General features: G+C 47.4%; 1 protein-coding gene across 1 annotated transcript in view; it reads right to left on the reverse strand.

Annotated features, from left to right (window-relative positions):
* Positions 1-534: 534 nt before the first annotated feature.
* Positions 535-15,458, reverse strand: part of LOC129715653 (pecanex-like protein 3) — a 38,369-nt gene continuing 23,445 nt past the window's right edge. Inside the window, 6 exon segments of the mRNA XM_055665512.1 lie at positions 535-969; positions 3,428-3,599; positions 6,482-6,493; positions 6,495-6,515; positions 8,392-8,545; positions 12,503-12,663. Coding sequence (XP_055521487.1) covers positions 821-969; positions 3,428-3,599; positions 6,482-6,493; positions 6,495-6,515; positions 8,392-8,545; positions 12,503-12,663 — 669 coding nt within the window. The 3' untranslated portion in view covers positions 535-820.

Below are 15,458 nucleotides of genomic sequence, written 5' to 3' on the forward strand. Positions count from 1 at the left end.
AAACAACGTACCTCGGTGACTGCCAATCACCCCCCCCCCCCCGGACACTTATTATTATTTTTTTTTAAATTCAAATCATTTGCTATGTCGCTCTTCAAGGGAGATGCTAAATGCATTTCGTTGTCTCTGTACTGTACACTGACAATGACAATTAAAATTGAATCTGAATCTGAATCTGAATCTGAATAAACAGACACCACACAAACTGTTTGGTAGACCAGTTCAAAACTTTAGTTAACGTCGTCCGATGGAAGGGAGCGAGAATTCCAGTCAAGTGACCAATGTAGACACTTCACTGTGCTCAGCCACCTTCTCCAAACAACAGAATTACATTGCCTTAAATAGGGTTTTGTTGTCCCCTTAGCACATTCCACAGACATTAGTCATGGTCAGAGATACAGGAAAAGGTTTCCACAGAATGCATCACATCAAACCCATTGTTTACATGGTACAAGATATACTAAAAACATTGGCCATTTGCTTTAGGTCATTTTCTCTCCAAAGAGATCACCCTAGCTCTTTTCGCTGCTTGGTCCCTCATAAACATAGGCCATTTGTTTACAAAGATGTGACTGGCTATTTCTCTCTTCCTTTATTGCCTCCTCCCCCATAAACATTGGCCATTTGGTTTATGGCATCTTACTTCAAAGATATCTCTCTAGCTCCTTCTCTGCCTGTCACTTGGGAGACAATGTTATAGTATTTTTTATCTCACACACACCGCAGCCTGAGGAAAGCCTAATTTGACACCGAATATAAGCTGTAAGCTAGCCCAGAAGCCAATTTAATATCTTCTTATGTTTTTAACTAAAATTCGGCTTCATCGTGGCTGCAGTCGGTATGTGTGTCTCAACCTACCAGTGCCCCCGAACGCGTGCATGTCCAGCTGCTCCAACAGGTACATGAAGAAGGTGTTGACTTGAGGCATGAGGCCCAGCAGGAAAATGGCGGGGAAACACAGGGTGAATACTGCAAGGAAAACAACACACATCATGTCAACCAGCGGATGCACAGAATTGAGAGAGTTTGCTTATTTGGGGGGGATAGTGGGGGGCAACTGGAAGAGAAATCAAAATTAAAATTGTCCTTAAAAAGAGAGACACTCAGCAAGCGTAGCAGTGGAGTTACATAGAAACATAGAAATTAGGTGCAGGAGTAGAGGCCATTCTGCCCTTCAAGCCTGCACCGCCATCAAATATGATCATGGCTGATCATCCAACTCAGTATCCCGTACCTGCCTTCTCTCCATACCCCCTGATCCCTTTAGCCACAAGGGCCACATCTAACTCCCTCTTAAATATAGCCAATGAACTGTGTGGCCTCAACTACCGTCTGTGGCAGAGAGTTCCAGAGATTCACCACTCTCTGTGTGAAAAAAGTTCTCCTCATCTCGGTTCTAAAGGATTTCCCCCTTATCCTTAAGCTGTGGCCCCTTGTCCTGGACTTCCCCAACATCGGGAACAATCTTCCTGCATCTAGCCTGTCCAACCCCTTAAGAATTTTGTAAGTTTCTATAAGATCCCCTCTCAATCTCCTAAATTCTAGAGAGTATAAACCAAGTCTATCCAGTCTTTCTTCATAAGACAGTCCTGACATCCCAGGAATCAGTCTGGTGGACCTTCTCTGCACTCCCTCTAGGGCAATAATGTCCTTCCTCAGATTTACTACCTCACAGCGCTGGAGACCCAGGTTCGATTCTGACTATGGGTGCTGTCTATGTGGAGTTTGCACCTTCGCCCCGTGACCGAGCGGGGGGGTTTCCTCCCACATACTCAAGACGTGCCGGCTTGCGGGATAACTGGCTGCTGCAATCTGTAAATTGTCCCGAGCAGGGAGTGGATGAGAGAGTGGGAGAGGGCCGAACCAGGGTGACAAGGACAGTATGGTCTCAGTGGGCCAAAGGGGCCGTTTCCTTGCTGTAACGGCAAACTTAACTAACTCAATATGCGTTCCTTTGACCAGAATGGGGAGAGTGTGGACCAGGGGTGGGTGAGGCAAGGTGTAAAGATAGACGCCGGATAAACATGAGGGGGGAAGAAACTGGTAGAGCTGCTGCCTCAAGGCACCAGGGACCCGGGTTTGACCCCGACTACGGCTGTCTGTACGGAGTTTGCATGTTCTCCCTTGGGTTTTCTCCGGGTGTTCCACTTTCCTCCCACCCTACAAAGATGTACAGGTAGTAGGTTCAGTGGCTTCGGTCAGTTGTTCCGAGTGTGTTGGATGGGACTAGTGTACGGGTGAACATTGGTCAGCGCAGACTCGCTGTTTTGCAAAACCATACTAAATGGATGAAGTGTTTAATAGCGTATAATAAATAGTCATAGTACTGCAATTACTTGTTTTTTCCTGGTGGAAGGAGGAGGGGGGTGGGGGGGGGTGATTGGCAGTCACCGAGGTACAGTGTTGAGTAGTGTAACATCTCTGCACATCTCGTATGTGTATGTGACAAATAAACTCGGCTTGACTTGACTTGACAGCCACAGGGAAGAAGCTGTTCCTGGACCTGCAACGGAGAGACCTGTAGCGCCTCCCGGATGGTAGGAGGGTAAACAGTCCATGGTTGGGGTGAGAGCAGTCCTTGGCGATGCTGAGCTGAGTCAGCCCCTCCGCAGACAACGCTTGCTTTGGACAGACTCAATGGAGGGGGGAATGAGGAACCGCTGTGCTTTCCGGTCGGAGACAGAGCATAGAAACATAGAAACATACAAATTAGGTGCAGGAGTAGAGGCCATTCGGCCCTTCGAGCCTGCACCATTCGCCATTCAATATGATCATGGCTGATCATCCAACTCAGTATCCCGTACCTGCCTTCTCTCCATACCCCCTGATCCCTTTAGCCACAAGGGCCACATCTAACTCCCTCTTAAATATAGCCAATGAACTGTGTGGCCTCAACTACCTTCCGTGGCAGAGAGTTCCAGAGATTCACCACTCTCTGTGTGAAAAAAGTCAAGTCAAGTCAAGTCAAGTCAAGTTTATTTGTCACATACACATACGAGATGTGCAGTGAAATGAAAGTGGCAATGCTCGCGGAACAACAAAACAACCAAACAAATTATAAACACAATCATAACACACATATTATTTTACATAATAAATAATAGAAGGAAAAACGTTCTGTACAGTTAGTCCCTGGTGAGAAAGGCGTTCTCATCATCTCGGTTTTAAAGGATTTCCCCCTTATCCTTAAGCTGGGACCCCTAGTCCTGGACTTCCCCAACATCGGGAACAATCTACCTGCATCTAGCCTGTCCAACCCCTTAAGGATTTTGTAAGTTTCTATAAGATCCCCCCTCAATCTTCTAAATTCTGGAGAGTATAAACCAAGTCTATCCAGTCTTTCTTCATAAGACAGTCCCTCTCAATCTCCTAAGCAGTTGGGATAACACTCGGGGAAAACCATTGGAAAGTCGGGCAACGTACTTACCGACTACCACGTCCCGGGCACAAGCAAAGGACTGGGCTGAGAAGAGGGTGATGCCGTACAGGCTGATGGGCTGCAGGTGGGTGCTCTGGCTGGCAAAGTCGGAGAGCCAGATCAGTGCGCAGCACAGGCAGAAGTAGACGGGCCTGCTGTAGGCGATGATCCAGTTGTGGCCCTGTGTGCGGGGGAGAGAGAGAGGAGTCACGTCAGAACGCACAAGCTCACACTCGTTGTCACCTGCGCCAATTGAGGCGCAGTGATATTTGAGTTCCCAAACAGCCATACTAAGTGAAAAACAAAAAAACACACACACACACACACAGCCACGTCAACATCAACATCCACCACAGAGGATTCCACATTCCTCACTGTGATGGAAGGCGATCTTTATCTAGGTATGTTACAAAACCTACCTGAATCGTGGCTGAGCATCTGCCCCACCCCTTGTGTGTGATTTTGGAGCTGTTTGGAGGGGGCGGGTTTAAAACCCGATTTTTACTAGGCTGTTCCAATCGCAGATGTTCAGCCTAGTAAATCATTAACGGAGAATCGCTGCAAGACCCGGTCCCAAAAGCTATTATTAGTTTTATAGGCCTCGAATAGTAGATATAATAAATTTAAAAGCTCTCGTTCAGTTCGCAAGCTTTCGCAGCCCCAGGGTTTTATAAAGCAAACAATTAAAGGTATGTACCTTATTTTTACATTAAATGGGGCATGTATATAACCCTATAATTATAATTATCTATAACGAATAGCTCATTTTGGGCTTTTTATATCCCGCAGTATTTTTCTCGGCATTTGAGGGCACTAATCTAGCGCGCTGTCAACATTCTAAACCTGCGCGTTCACAGAAACCCACTAGAAAACCGATTTAAATGGGCATTTATTTACAGCAATTGAACACTAAATTCCTTCCATTTGGCCTATAAATTAATGTAAATTAGATATAAAAATCATGTTATATTGTGAATTATTTGTGAATAATCTTTGGACACTTAGGCTATTTAAAAATGTTAATCTTTCCTTAAGAAATGTGCTTTTGACTATCTAAGATCACAGCTTTTTTGTAATGCCCATTGAAAATCAATAGGGAACAAGATGCTAATTTCCGAGTATGAAAATGGTCATAACTTTTTTAATACTTGAGATATGAAAGTGAATTAGGTGTCAAATTAAACTTATTGTTATGCTTTATCTGATGGGATAAATTGCAGACTTGATTTTTTAAATCTCAAAATTTTGTAACATTGCTACTTTATCCTTTGTTATTTAATATCTGTCAACCCCTACTGTGCAGTGTCTACCATTCAGTGGTGGCCAGTGCTCTGTTTTTTGCTGTGGCCTGTTGGGGAGAAGGCGCCCGAATAGCGGACAAAAACAGACTGGATAAGCTGATCAGGAAGGCCGGTTCAGTGGTTGGGGCAGAGCAACTAACGGTCAAGCAGGTGGCAGAGGCCAGAACTCTGAACAAAACTAGGCTCAATAATGACCAACCCCACTCACCCACTCCACGCCCTGAAGGTGATCAAGTGCAGCACCTTCAGCCAGAGACTGATTGCACCAATGTGCAAAACGGAGAGACATAGGAAGTCTTGTATACCAGCTGCTGTAAGGTTTTATAATGCACAAACATTTTAACTTATTATGTATTGAAGATATCTGTTGAAATGTGTGGTGTTATGTCTGTCTTGAAGCTGTTGTGGCACTGTAATTTCCTGTAAAGGATTATTAAAGGTTATTCTCTCTCTCTTGTTCACCCTGAGCCCTCGGCACTTCCACGGTCCGCTCTTGTAGGGATGATGGAAATCCAGCGTTGGGACGGATAGGAACACTCAATAGGCAATAGACAATAGGTGCAGGAGTAGAGGCCATTTGGCCCTTCGAGCCAGCACCGCCATTCAATGCGATCAGGGCTGATCATCCCCAATCAGTACCCGTTCCTGCCTTCTCCCCACATCCCGACTCCGCTATTTTTAACAGCCTCTCTCTTGAAAGCATCCAGGGAACCTGCCTCCACCGCCCTCTGAGGCAGAGAATTCCACAGACTCACCACAGAATTCCACAGTGAGAAAAAGTGTTTCCTCGTCTCCGTTCTAAATGGCCGACCCCTTATTCTTAAACTGTGTGGCCCCTGGTTCTGGACTCCCCCAACATCGGGAACGTGTTTCCTGCCTCTAGCGTGTCCAAGCCCTTAACAATCTTATATGTTTCAATGAGATTCCCTCTCATCCTTCTAAACTCCACAGAGTGTACAAATCCCAGCTGCTCCATTCTCTCAGCATATGACAGTCCCTCCACCCCGGGAATTAACCTTGTAAACCTACGCTGGGCTCCCTCAATAGCAAGAATGTCCTTCCTCAAATTAGGGGACCAAAACTGCACACAATACTCCAGGTGTGGTCTCACTAGGGCCCTGTACAACTGCAGAAGGACCTCTTTGCTCCTATACTCGACTCCTCTTGTTATGAAGGCCAACAGGCCATTCGCTTCCTTCACTGCCTGCTGTACCTGCATGCTTAGTTTCATGTTACTTTGAATCCCTTCATCCAAATCTTTGATGTACATTGTAAATAGCTGGCGGTCCCAGCACCGACCGAGCCTTTCCTGGCGAACCTGCGCTGCAAGCGCTCAATAGCGGAGAGGGCGGAGATGAACTGATTCTTGATTAGTGCGGGTGTCTGGGGTTATGGGAAGACAGAGGCGGAGAGGCAAAGATAGATCAGCCGTGATTGAATGGCGGAGTATACTTAATGGTCCGAAAAGGCCTAACTCTGCGCCTAGAACATCTGACCTTTAGAAACATAGACAATAGGGTGCAGGAGTAGGCCATTCGGCCCTTCGAGCCTGCACCATTCGCCATTCAATATGATCATGGCTGATCATCAAACTCAGTATCCCGTACCTGCCTTCTCTCCATACCCCCTGATCCCCTTAGCCACAAGGGCCACATCTAACTCCCTCTTAAATATAGCCAATGAACTGGCCTCAACTACCCTCTGTGGCAGAGAGTTCCAGAGATCCACCACTCTCTGTGCGAAAAAAGTTCGGAGTACTCACGTGCATGGGAGAGGGCTGCATCAGGCTGAACGCTCTGCAGGATAAACACACACAGCATGGTCAGTTAAAGTGGTCTCATACAGCAGCCAGCCCATAATCCGCCTCGTATGGACTGGAAGTGCCGGAGACGAGAAGGGATCTCTTCACCTCCCCTCCCGTCAGTGGGATCCCGACCCCGAAACGTCGCCGAACCCCCCCATTTCTCCACAGATGCTGCCCGTTACTCCAGCTCTCTGTGCCCTTCCTCGGGATGAACCAGCACCTGCAGTTCCCTGCTCCCCCACAATCCGCCCCCATCTGTGCGATGGCATTCGGGGGAAAGAGCTGGCGAGGGGCGGGTATCATTATTAGACGGAGTGGCATCATTAAAATAAGTGGTAAAGTGGCTTAGTAGAGGGCAGAGGTGAACGGCTCGATTGTAATCACGTGTGCTCTTTCCGACCCCATTCCGAATCCGAATCCGAATCTGCCCTCTCTGTCCTGGGCCTCCTCCATGGCCAGAGTGAGCACCACCAGTAATTGGAGGAGCAGCACATCAGTCTGAAAAAGGGTTACACAGAAAAGCTGGAGAAACTCAGCGGGTGCAGCAGCATCTATGGAGCGAAGGAAATAGGCAACGTTTCAGGCCGAAACCCTTCTTCAGACTGATCGGGGGTGGGGGTAGGTGGGGACAAGAAAGGGAAAAGGAGGAGTAGCCAGAAGGCTGGAGGGTGGGAGGAGACAGCAGGGGAGCTGAGGAAGGGGAGGAGACAGCAAGGACTAACAAAATTGGGAGAATTCGATGTTCATGCCCCGGGGGTGCAGACTCCCCAAACGGAATATGAGGTGCTGTTCCTCCAATTTCCGGTGCTGCTCGCTGTGGCCATGGAGGAGACCCAGGACAGAGAGGTCGGAGGCGGAGTGGGAGGGGGAGTTGAAGTGCTGAGCCACCGGGAGGTCAGCTTGGTTATTGCGGACCGAGTGGAGGTAGTCTGAAAAAGGGTTTCGGCCCGAAACGTTGCCTATTTCCTTCGCTCCATAGATGCTGCTGCACCTGCTGAGTTTCTCCAGCACTTTGGTCTTTCTGCCTGAAAAGAGTTTCCTCGTCTCCGTTCTAAATGGCTTACCCCTTATTCTTAAACTGTGTGTGTGTAGTCTGGACTCCCCCAACATCGGGATCATGTTCCCTGCCTCTAGCGTGTCCAAACCATTAATAATCTTATATGTTTCAATAAGATTCCCCCTCATCCTTCTAAACTCCACAGAGTGTACAAGCCCAGCCGCTCCATTCTCTCAGCATATTCTACGCAGCGGCGGTGGAAAGCATCTTGTCCGGGAACATTACCATCTGGTTTGGGAATTGCTCTGCCAAGGACAAGAAGGCTCTGCAGAGAGTAATGCGTTCGGCCGAACGCACTATGGGAACTTCACCCACCCCCCTGCAGGAACTATACAACAGGAGGTGCAACTCCAGAGCAAATAAAATCATGGGAGACCTCTTCCACCCCTGCAACGGACTGTTCCAGCCGCTACGGTCAGGCAAACGCCTCCGTTGCCATGCGGTGAGAACGGAGAGGTTGAGAAGGAGTTTCTTCCCAGAGGCCATTCGAACTGTAAACGCCCATCTCACCAGGGACTAACTCTACTGAACGTTTTTCCTTCCATTATATATTATGTGTAAGAATATGTGTGTTATGATTGTGTTTATAGTTTGTTTGGTTGTTTGTCTTTTGCACAAAAGTCCGCGAGCATTGCCACTTTCATTTCACTGCACATCTCGTATGTGTATGTGACAAATAAACTTGACTTGACTTGACTTGACTCCCTCCATCCCGGGAATTAACCTGGTGAACCTACGCTGGGCTCCCCTCAATAGCGAGAATGTCCCTTCCCCAAGTGCCGCAGCCTCCGTTACAGACAGCCCGCGTTACCTTCAGCAGCGAGTACTGGCAGCTGGCGATGACCAGGCAGAACTGGAAGACCCAGATGTCGCGGAAGAAGCCCTCCAGCAGCAGCATGAAGCCCAGGAAAGCCACCAACGCCGCCAGTCCGACAGCCACCACATTCTCCAAGGCCTGCCGGTTTCTGCAGGGGATGCACAGACGGGGGAAAATCAAATGAACAGCCGGCCACGCCAGGGGAGGAAAACAGGCTGGAAGAGATCTATGATCCACCGGCAGTAGTTCAAATCTGGGGAACTCCCATGACCTTTCTGCCCTGGGGCCTCCTCCGTTGTCAGAGTGAGGCCCACCGCAAATTTGGAGGAACAGCGCCTCATATTTCTCTTGGGCATCTTACGCCCCAGCGGTAAGGACATCGACTTCTCTAACATCAAGTAGCCCTGGCTTTCCCTCTCCCTCTCCCTCCAATCCTCCTGCCCACCAGTCTCATCGTCTCCGACTACATTTCATCGCTGTTTGCTTTGCTTTAATGCATTTCGTTGTCTCTGTACTGTACACTGACAATGACAATTAAATTGAATCTGAATCTGTTGTTAACTTCTCCCAACGAACAACATAGAAACATAGAAACATAGAAATTAGGTGCAGGAATAGAGGCCATTCGGCCCTTCGAGCCTGCACCGCCATTCAATATGATCATGGCTGATCATCCAACTCAGTATCCCGTACCTGCCTTCTCTCCATACCCCCTGATCCCCTTAGCCACAAGGGCCACATCTAACTCCCTCTTAAATATAGCCAATGAACTGTGGCGTCAACTACCCTCTGTGGCAGAGAGTTCCAGAGATTCACCACTCTCTGTGTGAAAAAAGTTCGTCTCATCTCAGTTTTAAAGGATTTCCCCCTTATCCTTAAGCTGTGACCCCTTGTCCTGGACTTCCCTAACATCGGGAACAATCTTCCTGCATCTAGCCTGTCCAACCCCTTAAGAATTTTGTAAGTTTCTATAAGATTCCCTCTCAATCCCCTAAATTCTAGAGAGTATAAACCAAGTCTATCCAGTCTTTCTTCATAAGACAGTCCTGACATCCCAGGAATCAGTCTGGTGAACCTTCTCTGCACTCCCTCTATGGCAATAATGTCCTTCCTCAGATTTGGAGACCAAAACTGTACGCAATACTCCAGGTGTGGTCTCACCAAGACCCTGTACAACTGCGGTAGAACCTTCTCTGCTCCTATACTCAAATCCTCTACGGCAAGAATGTCACCTATTCCTTCGCTCCATAGATGCTCTCCATGGCTCGACCCCGAAACGTCACCCATTCCACCGCTCCATAGATGCTGCCTCGCCTGCTGAGTTCCTCCAGCATTTTTTGATTGTTCCAGCACCTGCAGTTCTTTCTTGGAACAAATCCTCGTCTATCTTCTCTGCCCCCTCTCCAGCTTAACAAACCCGTCTCGTGACGGGGAGACTGAAACTGAACGCAACGCTCCAGAAAGTGGCCGCTGCCAACGTCTCGTACGACTGCGGCGTGGCCTGCCAACTCTGACACCACGTTAATAATAATAATAATAATAATAATAATAATATTATTTATAGAGCACTTTAAAAACAAACATAGCTGCAACAAAGTGCTGTACATCACTAATCATTGACAAAAAAGTTAATACACACCAAAAATAACAATCAAAAGAAATAGTAGGAAAAGACATGTAAAATAAAGAAACATCAAAAACACCACAAACAGAAGCAAAGCCTCAGGCATGGTCAAAAGCCAGGGAGTACAAATGCGTTTTAACACTGGATTTGAAGAATTATGTAATGAGTTATGTACCCGCTCCTCCAAGAACCCTCTGCTCTACAACACTCCAAGATCCCCGCAACGGTCCCAAGCTGTTTTAACTTTTGAAAATGCAAAACAACTGGCACTCATCTGCATTAAGCTCCACACACCGCTCCTCAGCCAACTTTGCCCAAACGATCACAATCTTGCAGTAATCTTTGGACAACCATCTTCGCTATAGTAGACAAAAATGCTGGAGAAACTCAGCGGGTGAGGCAGCATCTGTGGAGCGATGGAATGGGTGACGTTTCGGGTCGAAACCCTTCTTCAGACTGAAGATCAGTCTGAAGAAGGGTCTCGATCCGAAACGTCGCCTATTCCATCGCTCCATAGATGCTGCCCGTCCCGCTGAGTTCCTCCAGCATTTTGTGTCTACCTTCGATTTTCCCAGAATCTGCAGTTCTTTCTTAAACATCTTCCCTATAGTGTTCTGTTTCTGAATACATAACGTCATAAAGAATAGGGGTAGAATCGGGCCATTCGGCCCATCAGGTCAACACCACCATTCAATCGTGGCTGATCTATCTCTTCCTCCCAACCCCATTCTCCTGCCTTCTCCCCATAACCCCTGACACCCGTCCTAATCAAGAATCTATCCATCTCTGCCTTAAAAATATCCACTGACTTGTGGCCTCCACGGCCTTCTGTGGCAAAGAATTCCACAGATTCACCACCCTTCGACTAAAGAAATTCCTCCTCATCGCCTTCCTAAAAGAACGTCCTTTAATTCTGAGGCTGTGACCTCAAGTTCTAGACTCTCCCACTAGTGGAAACATCCTCTCCACATCCTCTCTATCCAAGCCTTTCATTATTCTGTATGTTTCAATGAGGGCCCCCCTCCCCCCCCCCTTCATTCTTCTAAACTCCAGCGAGTACAGGCCCAGTGCCGACAAACACTCTCCCCATACTAGACATCGAACATAGGTGCAGGAGTAGGCCATTCGGCCCTTCGAGCCAGCACCGCCATTCAATATGATCACGGCTGATCATTCACAATCAGTACCCCGTTCCTGCTTTCTCCCCATAATCATTTATTCCGTGAGACCTCTATCTAACCTTCTCTTGAAAACATCCAGTGAATTGGCCTCCACCGCCTTCTGTGGCAGAGAATCCCACAGATTCACAACTCTCTGGGTGAAAACGGTTTTCCTCATCTCAGTCCTAAATGGCCGACCCCTTATTCTTAAACTGTGTGTGTGTGTGGCCCCTGGTTCTGGACTCCCCCAACATCGGAAACGGAATCCAGTCTGAAGAAGGGTTTCGGCCCGAAACGTCGTCTATTTCCTTCGCTCCATAGATGCTGCTGCACCCGCTGAGTTTCTCCAGCTTTTTTTGTGTACCATCGGAAACATTTTCCCAGTCCAATCCCTTTAGAATTTCACACGTTTCTATAAGATCCCCTCTCATCCTTCTAAATTCCAGTGAATATAAGCCCAGTCGATCCATTCTTTCGTCATATGACAGTCCCGCCATCCCGGGAGTTAACCTGGTGAATTAACGCTGCACTCCCTCAATAGCAGGGATGTCCTTCTTCAAATTAGGAGGCCAAAACAGCACACAGTAAGTACTCCAGGTGTGGTCTCACCGGGGCCCTGTACACCTGCAGCAGGACCTCTTCGCTCCTGTACACAACTCTTTGCAACTATATAACCATATAACAATTACAGCACGGAAACAGGCCATCTCGACCCTTCTAGTCCGTGCCGAACACATATTCTCCCCTAGTCCCACATACCTGCGCTCAGACCATAACCCTCCATTCCCTTCCCATCCATATAACTATCCAATTTATTTTTAAATGATAAAAACGAACCTGCCTCCACCATCTTCACTGGAAGCTCATTCCACACAGCCACCACTCTCTGAGTAAAGAAGTTCCCCCTCAGATTCAGATTCAGATCCAATTTTAATCGTCATTGTCAGTGTACAGTACAGAGACAACGAAATGCATTTAGCATCTCCATTGAAGAGCGACATCAGATTCAGATTCAGATTTAAATTTAATTGTCATTGTCAGTGTACAGTACAGAGACAACGAAATGCATTTGAGACAACGAAATGCATTTGAGACAACGAAATGCATTTAGAGACAACGAAAATACATTTCGACATAGCAAACGAGTTACCCCTCATGTTACCCCTAAACTTCAGTCCCTTAATTCTCATGTCATGTCCCCTTGTTTGAATCTTCCGTACTCTCAGTGGGAAAAGCTTTTCCACGTCAACTCTGTAACTACTTTGGGATCCTTCACGGAGGGCGGGGGCGTGTGGAGGGCGGGGGCGAGTGGAGGCCTCACCTGTCCAGCAGAGCGAGCAAGGCCAGTCGATCGTAGCGGATCCGCGTCCACTTCCAGGGCAGCAGCCAGAACTTGTAGTACTGCTTACTCCGGCTCTTCTCCTCGATCATCAGCGTGTTCTCCTGCGACTCGTGGAGCGACTCCTGATCCAGAAAATCCAACTGGGAATTTTTAGAAAGGGAGAGAGAGGCAGCTGCTTAGGATCACAGGAGTCATGCAGCGGGGAAAACAGGCCCTTCGGCAAAACTTGCGGTTCACCAGATTGATCCCTGGGATGGCGGGACTGTCATACGAGGAAAGATTGAAAAGACTGGGCTTGTATTCACTGCAGTTTAGAAGGATGAGGGGGGGGATCTTATGGAAACATATAAGAAGTCCTAGTGCAGGAAGGACATGCTGGTCAGCATGCACTCGGTGGGCCGAAGGGCCTGTACAGCTCTAAGGAGCTCTTCACTGGAGTTTGGAAGGATGAGGGGGCATCTTATACAAACATATTAAATTATAAAAGGACTGGACCAGCTAGATGCAGGAAAAACGTTCCCAATGTTGGGCGAGTCCAGAACCAGGTGCCACACACAGTCTTAGAATAAAGGGGAGGCCATTTAACACTGAGGTGAGAAAAAACTTTTTCACCCAGAGAGTTGTGAATTTATGGAATTCCCTGCCACAGAGGGCAGTGGAGGCCAAATCACTGGATGGATCTAAGAGAGAGTTAGATAGAGCTCTACGGGCTAGTGGAGTCAAGGGATATGGGGAGAAGGCAGGCACGGGTTATTGATATGGGACGATCAGCCATGATCACAATGAATGGCGGTGCTGGCTCGACGGGCCGAATGGCCTCCTCCTGCACCTATTGCCTACCCTCAGAATAAAAGGACGTACCTTTAGGAAGGAGACGAGGGGGAATTTCTTTAGCCAGAGGGTTCTATCTATAAAAACCCAGCTCTTGCAGTTTGATGGGTGCCCCTTGCAAACACAAACCCTCCAGCTGAAGTATTGTACAACTTGAGGTAAAAAATAAATAAATAAATAAACGGTATCAGGACCTGGTAACGGGAGGTAAAACAACAAAAACAGACTTGGTTGGTAGTCCCCTTTCTGCGGAGTTTAATGTTATAATAGAGCGATTGTTCCTATTTTCTTTTTCTTTCTTTTCTAGGGTCGACTTTCTCACTTTACTTCCTTCTCTAACTTCTTTTCTAAGGGGCTTTCTTTTCCCAACACTCTTGCACTTCACGACTCTTGCGCACTTTCTTTACGTTCTTTACTTCTATCTTTTTCTTGAAGCTCAAAAAAAAAAATGAAGGAAGCGGTACAAAAAATGTATTAAGATACACGTGTTGTGTAGTATTGTAATTTACCGTACTTCTAATAAAAATAAAATTCAAAAAAAAAAAAAAAAAATAAAATAAAAACTTGAGGTAGTCGACTACTTCCAGAGAGAAGGATTAGCCTCAGAATTAAAGGACGTACCTTTGGAAAGGAGTCGAGGAGGAATTTCTTTAGTCTGAGGGTGGCAAGTCTGTGGAACACATTGCCGCAGACACTGGTGGAGGCCAAATCATTGGGTGATGTTAACGCTGGGATTGACAGGTTCTTGAATATTAATGGGGCCTGTCCCACTTAGGCAATTTTTGGGGCAACTAACATTTTTCGGCAACGATGGCGACAATTTTTGCTGTCGTAGGTCGCTGTAGGTCTGGTCGGAGGTTGTCGCCAGTTTTCGAAGGTGAATTCCATTCTAAACTAGTCCCGTGGCAGTCTCCTAAGTGGAACAGGCTCCGGCTTAAGGGTGTCAAAGGTTATGGGGGGGAAGGCAGGGGAATGGGGTCGAGAGGGAATGTATGAAGTGCAGAGACGGTTCACCAGACTGATTCCTGGGATGTCAGGACTGTCTTATGAAGAAAGACTGGATAGACTTGGTTTATACTCTCTAGAATTTAGAAGATTGAGAGGGGATCTTATAGAAACTTACAAAATTCTTAAGGGGTTGGACAGGCTAGATGCAGGAAGATTGTTCCCGATGTTGGGAAGTCCAGGACAAGGGGTCACAGCTTAAGGATAAAGGGGAAATCCTTTAAAACCGAGATGAGAAGAACTTTTTTTCACACAGAGAGTGGTGAATCTCTGGAACTCTCTGCCACAGAGGGTAGTTGAGGCCAGTTCATTGGCTATATTAAGAGGGAGTTAGATGTGGCCCTTGTGGCTAAGGGGGTCAGGGGGTATGGAGAGAAGGCAGGTACGGGATACTGAGTTGGATGATCAGCCATGATCATATTGAATGGCGGTGCAGGCTCGAAGGGCCGAATGGCCTACTCCTGCACCTAATTTCTATGTTTCTATGTTTCTATGAATGGCAGAGTAGATTCGATGGGCAGAATGGCCTCGCTCTGCTCCCATGACTCATGGGGTCTGTCCCACTTAGGCGACTCTTTGGGTGACTGTCGGGGACTAGTTTTAATGGAATCCTGGCGACAACCTACGTCAACAAAAAAACGGCGCCACAGTTGGCGAAAACTTTTCAACATGTTGAAAACTTTGCCCCAAAAAATCTCCTAAGTGGGACAGACCCTTAAAGAAACACGAGCCAAATGGCTTAATTCAGCTCCTATGACTTATGAATATGAGCTCAAAGGACTAAGGTACACAACAATGCTGGAGAAACTCAGCGGGTGCAGCAGCATCTATGGAGCGAAGGAAATAGGCAACGTTTCGGGCCGAAACCCTTCCGGGTTTCGGCCCGAAACGTTGCCTATTTCCTTCAGGGTTTCGGGCCGAAACGTTGCCTATTTCCTTCAGTGTTTCGGGCCGAAACGTTGCCTATTTCCTTCAGTGTTTCGGGCCGAAACATTGCCTATTTCCTTCAATGTTTTGGGCCGAAACGTTGCCTATTTCCTTCAATGTTTCGGGCCGAAACGTTGCCTATTTCCTTCAGTGTTTCGGCCCGAAACGTTGC

Source organism: Leucoraja erinacea, unplaced genomic scaffold, assembly GCF_028641065.1.
Source record: "Leucoraja erinacea ecotype New England unplaced genomic scaffold, Leri_hhj_1 Leri_1300S, whole genome shotgun sequence".
Classification (NCBI taxonomy): domain Eukaryota; kingdom Metazoa; phylum Chordata; class Chondrichthyes; order Rajiformes; family Rajidae; genus Leucoraja; species Leucoraja erinaceus.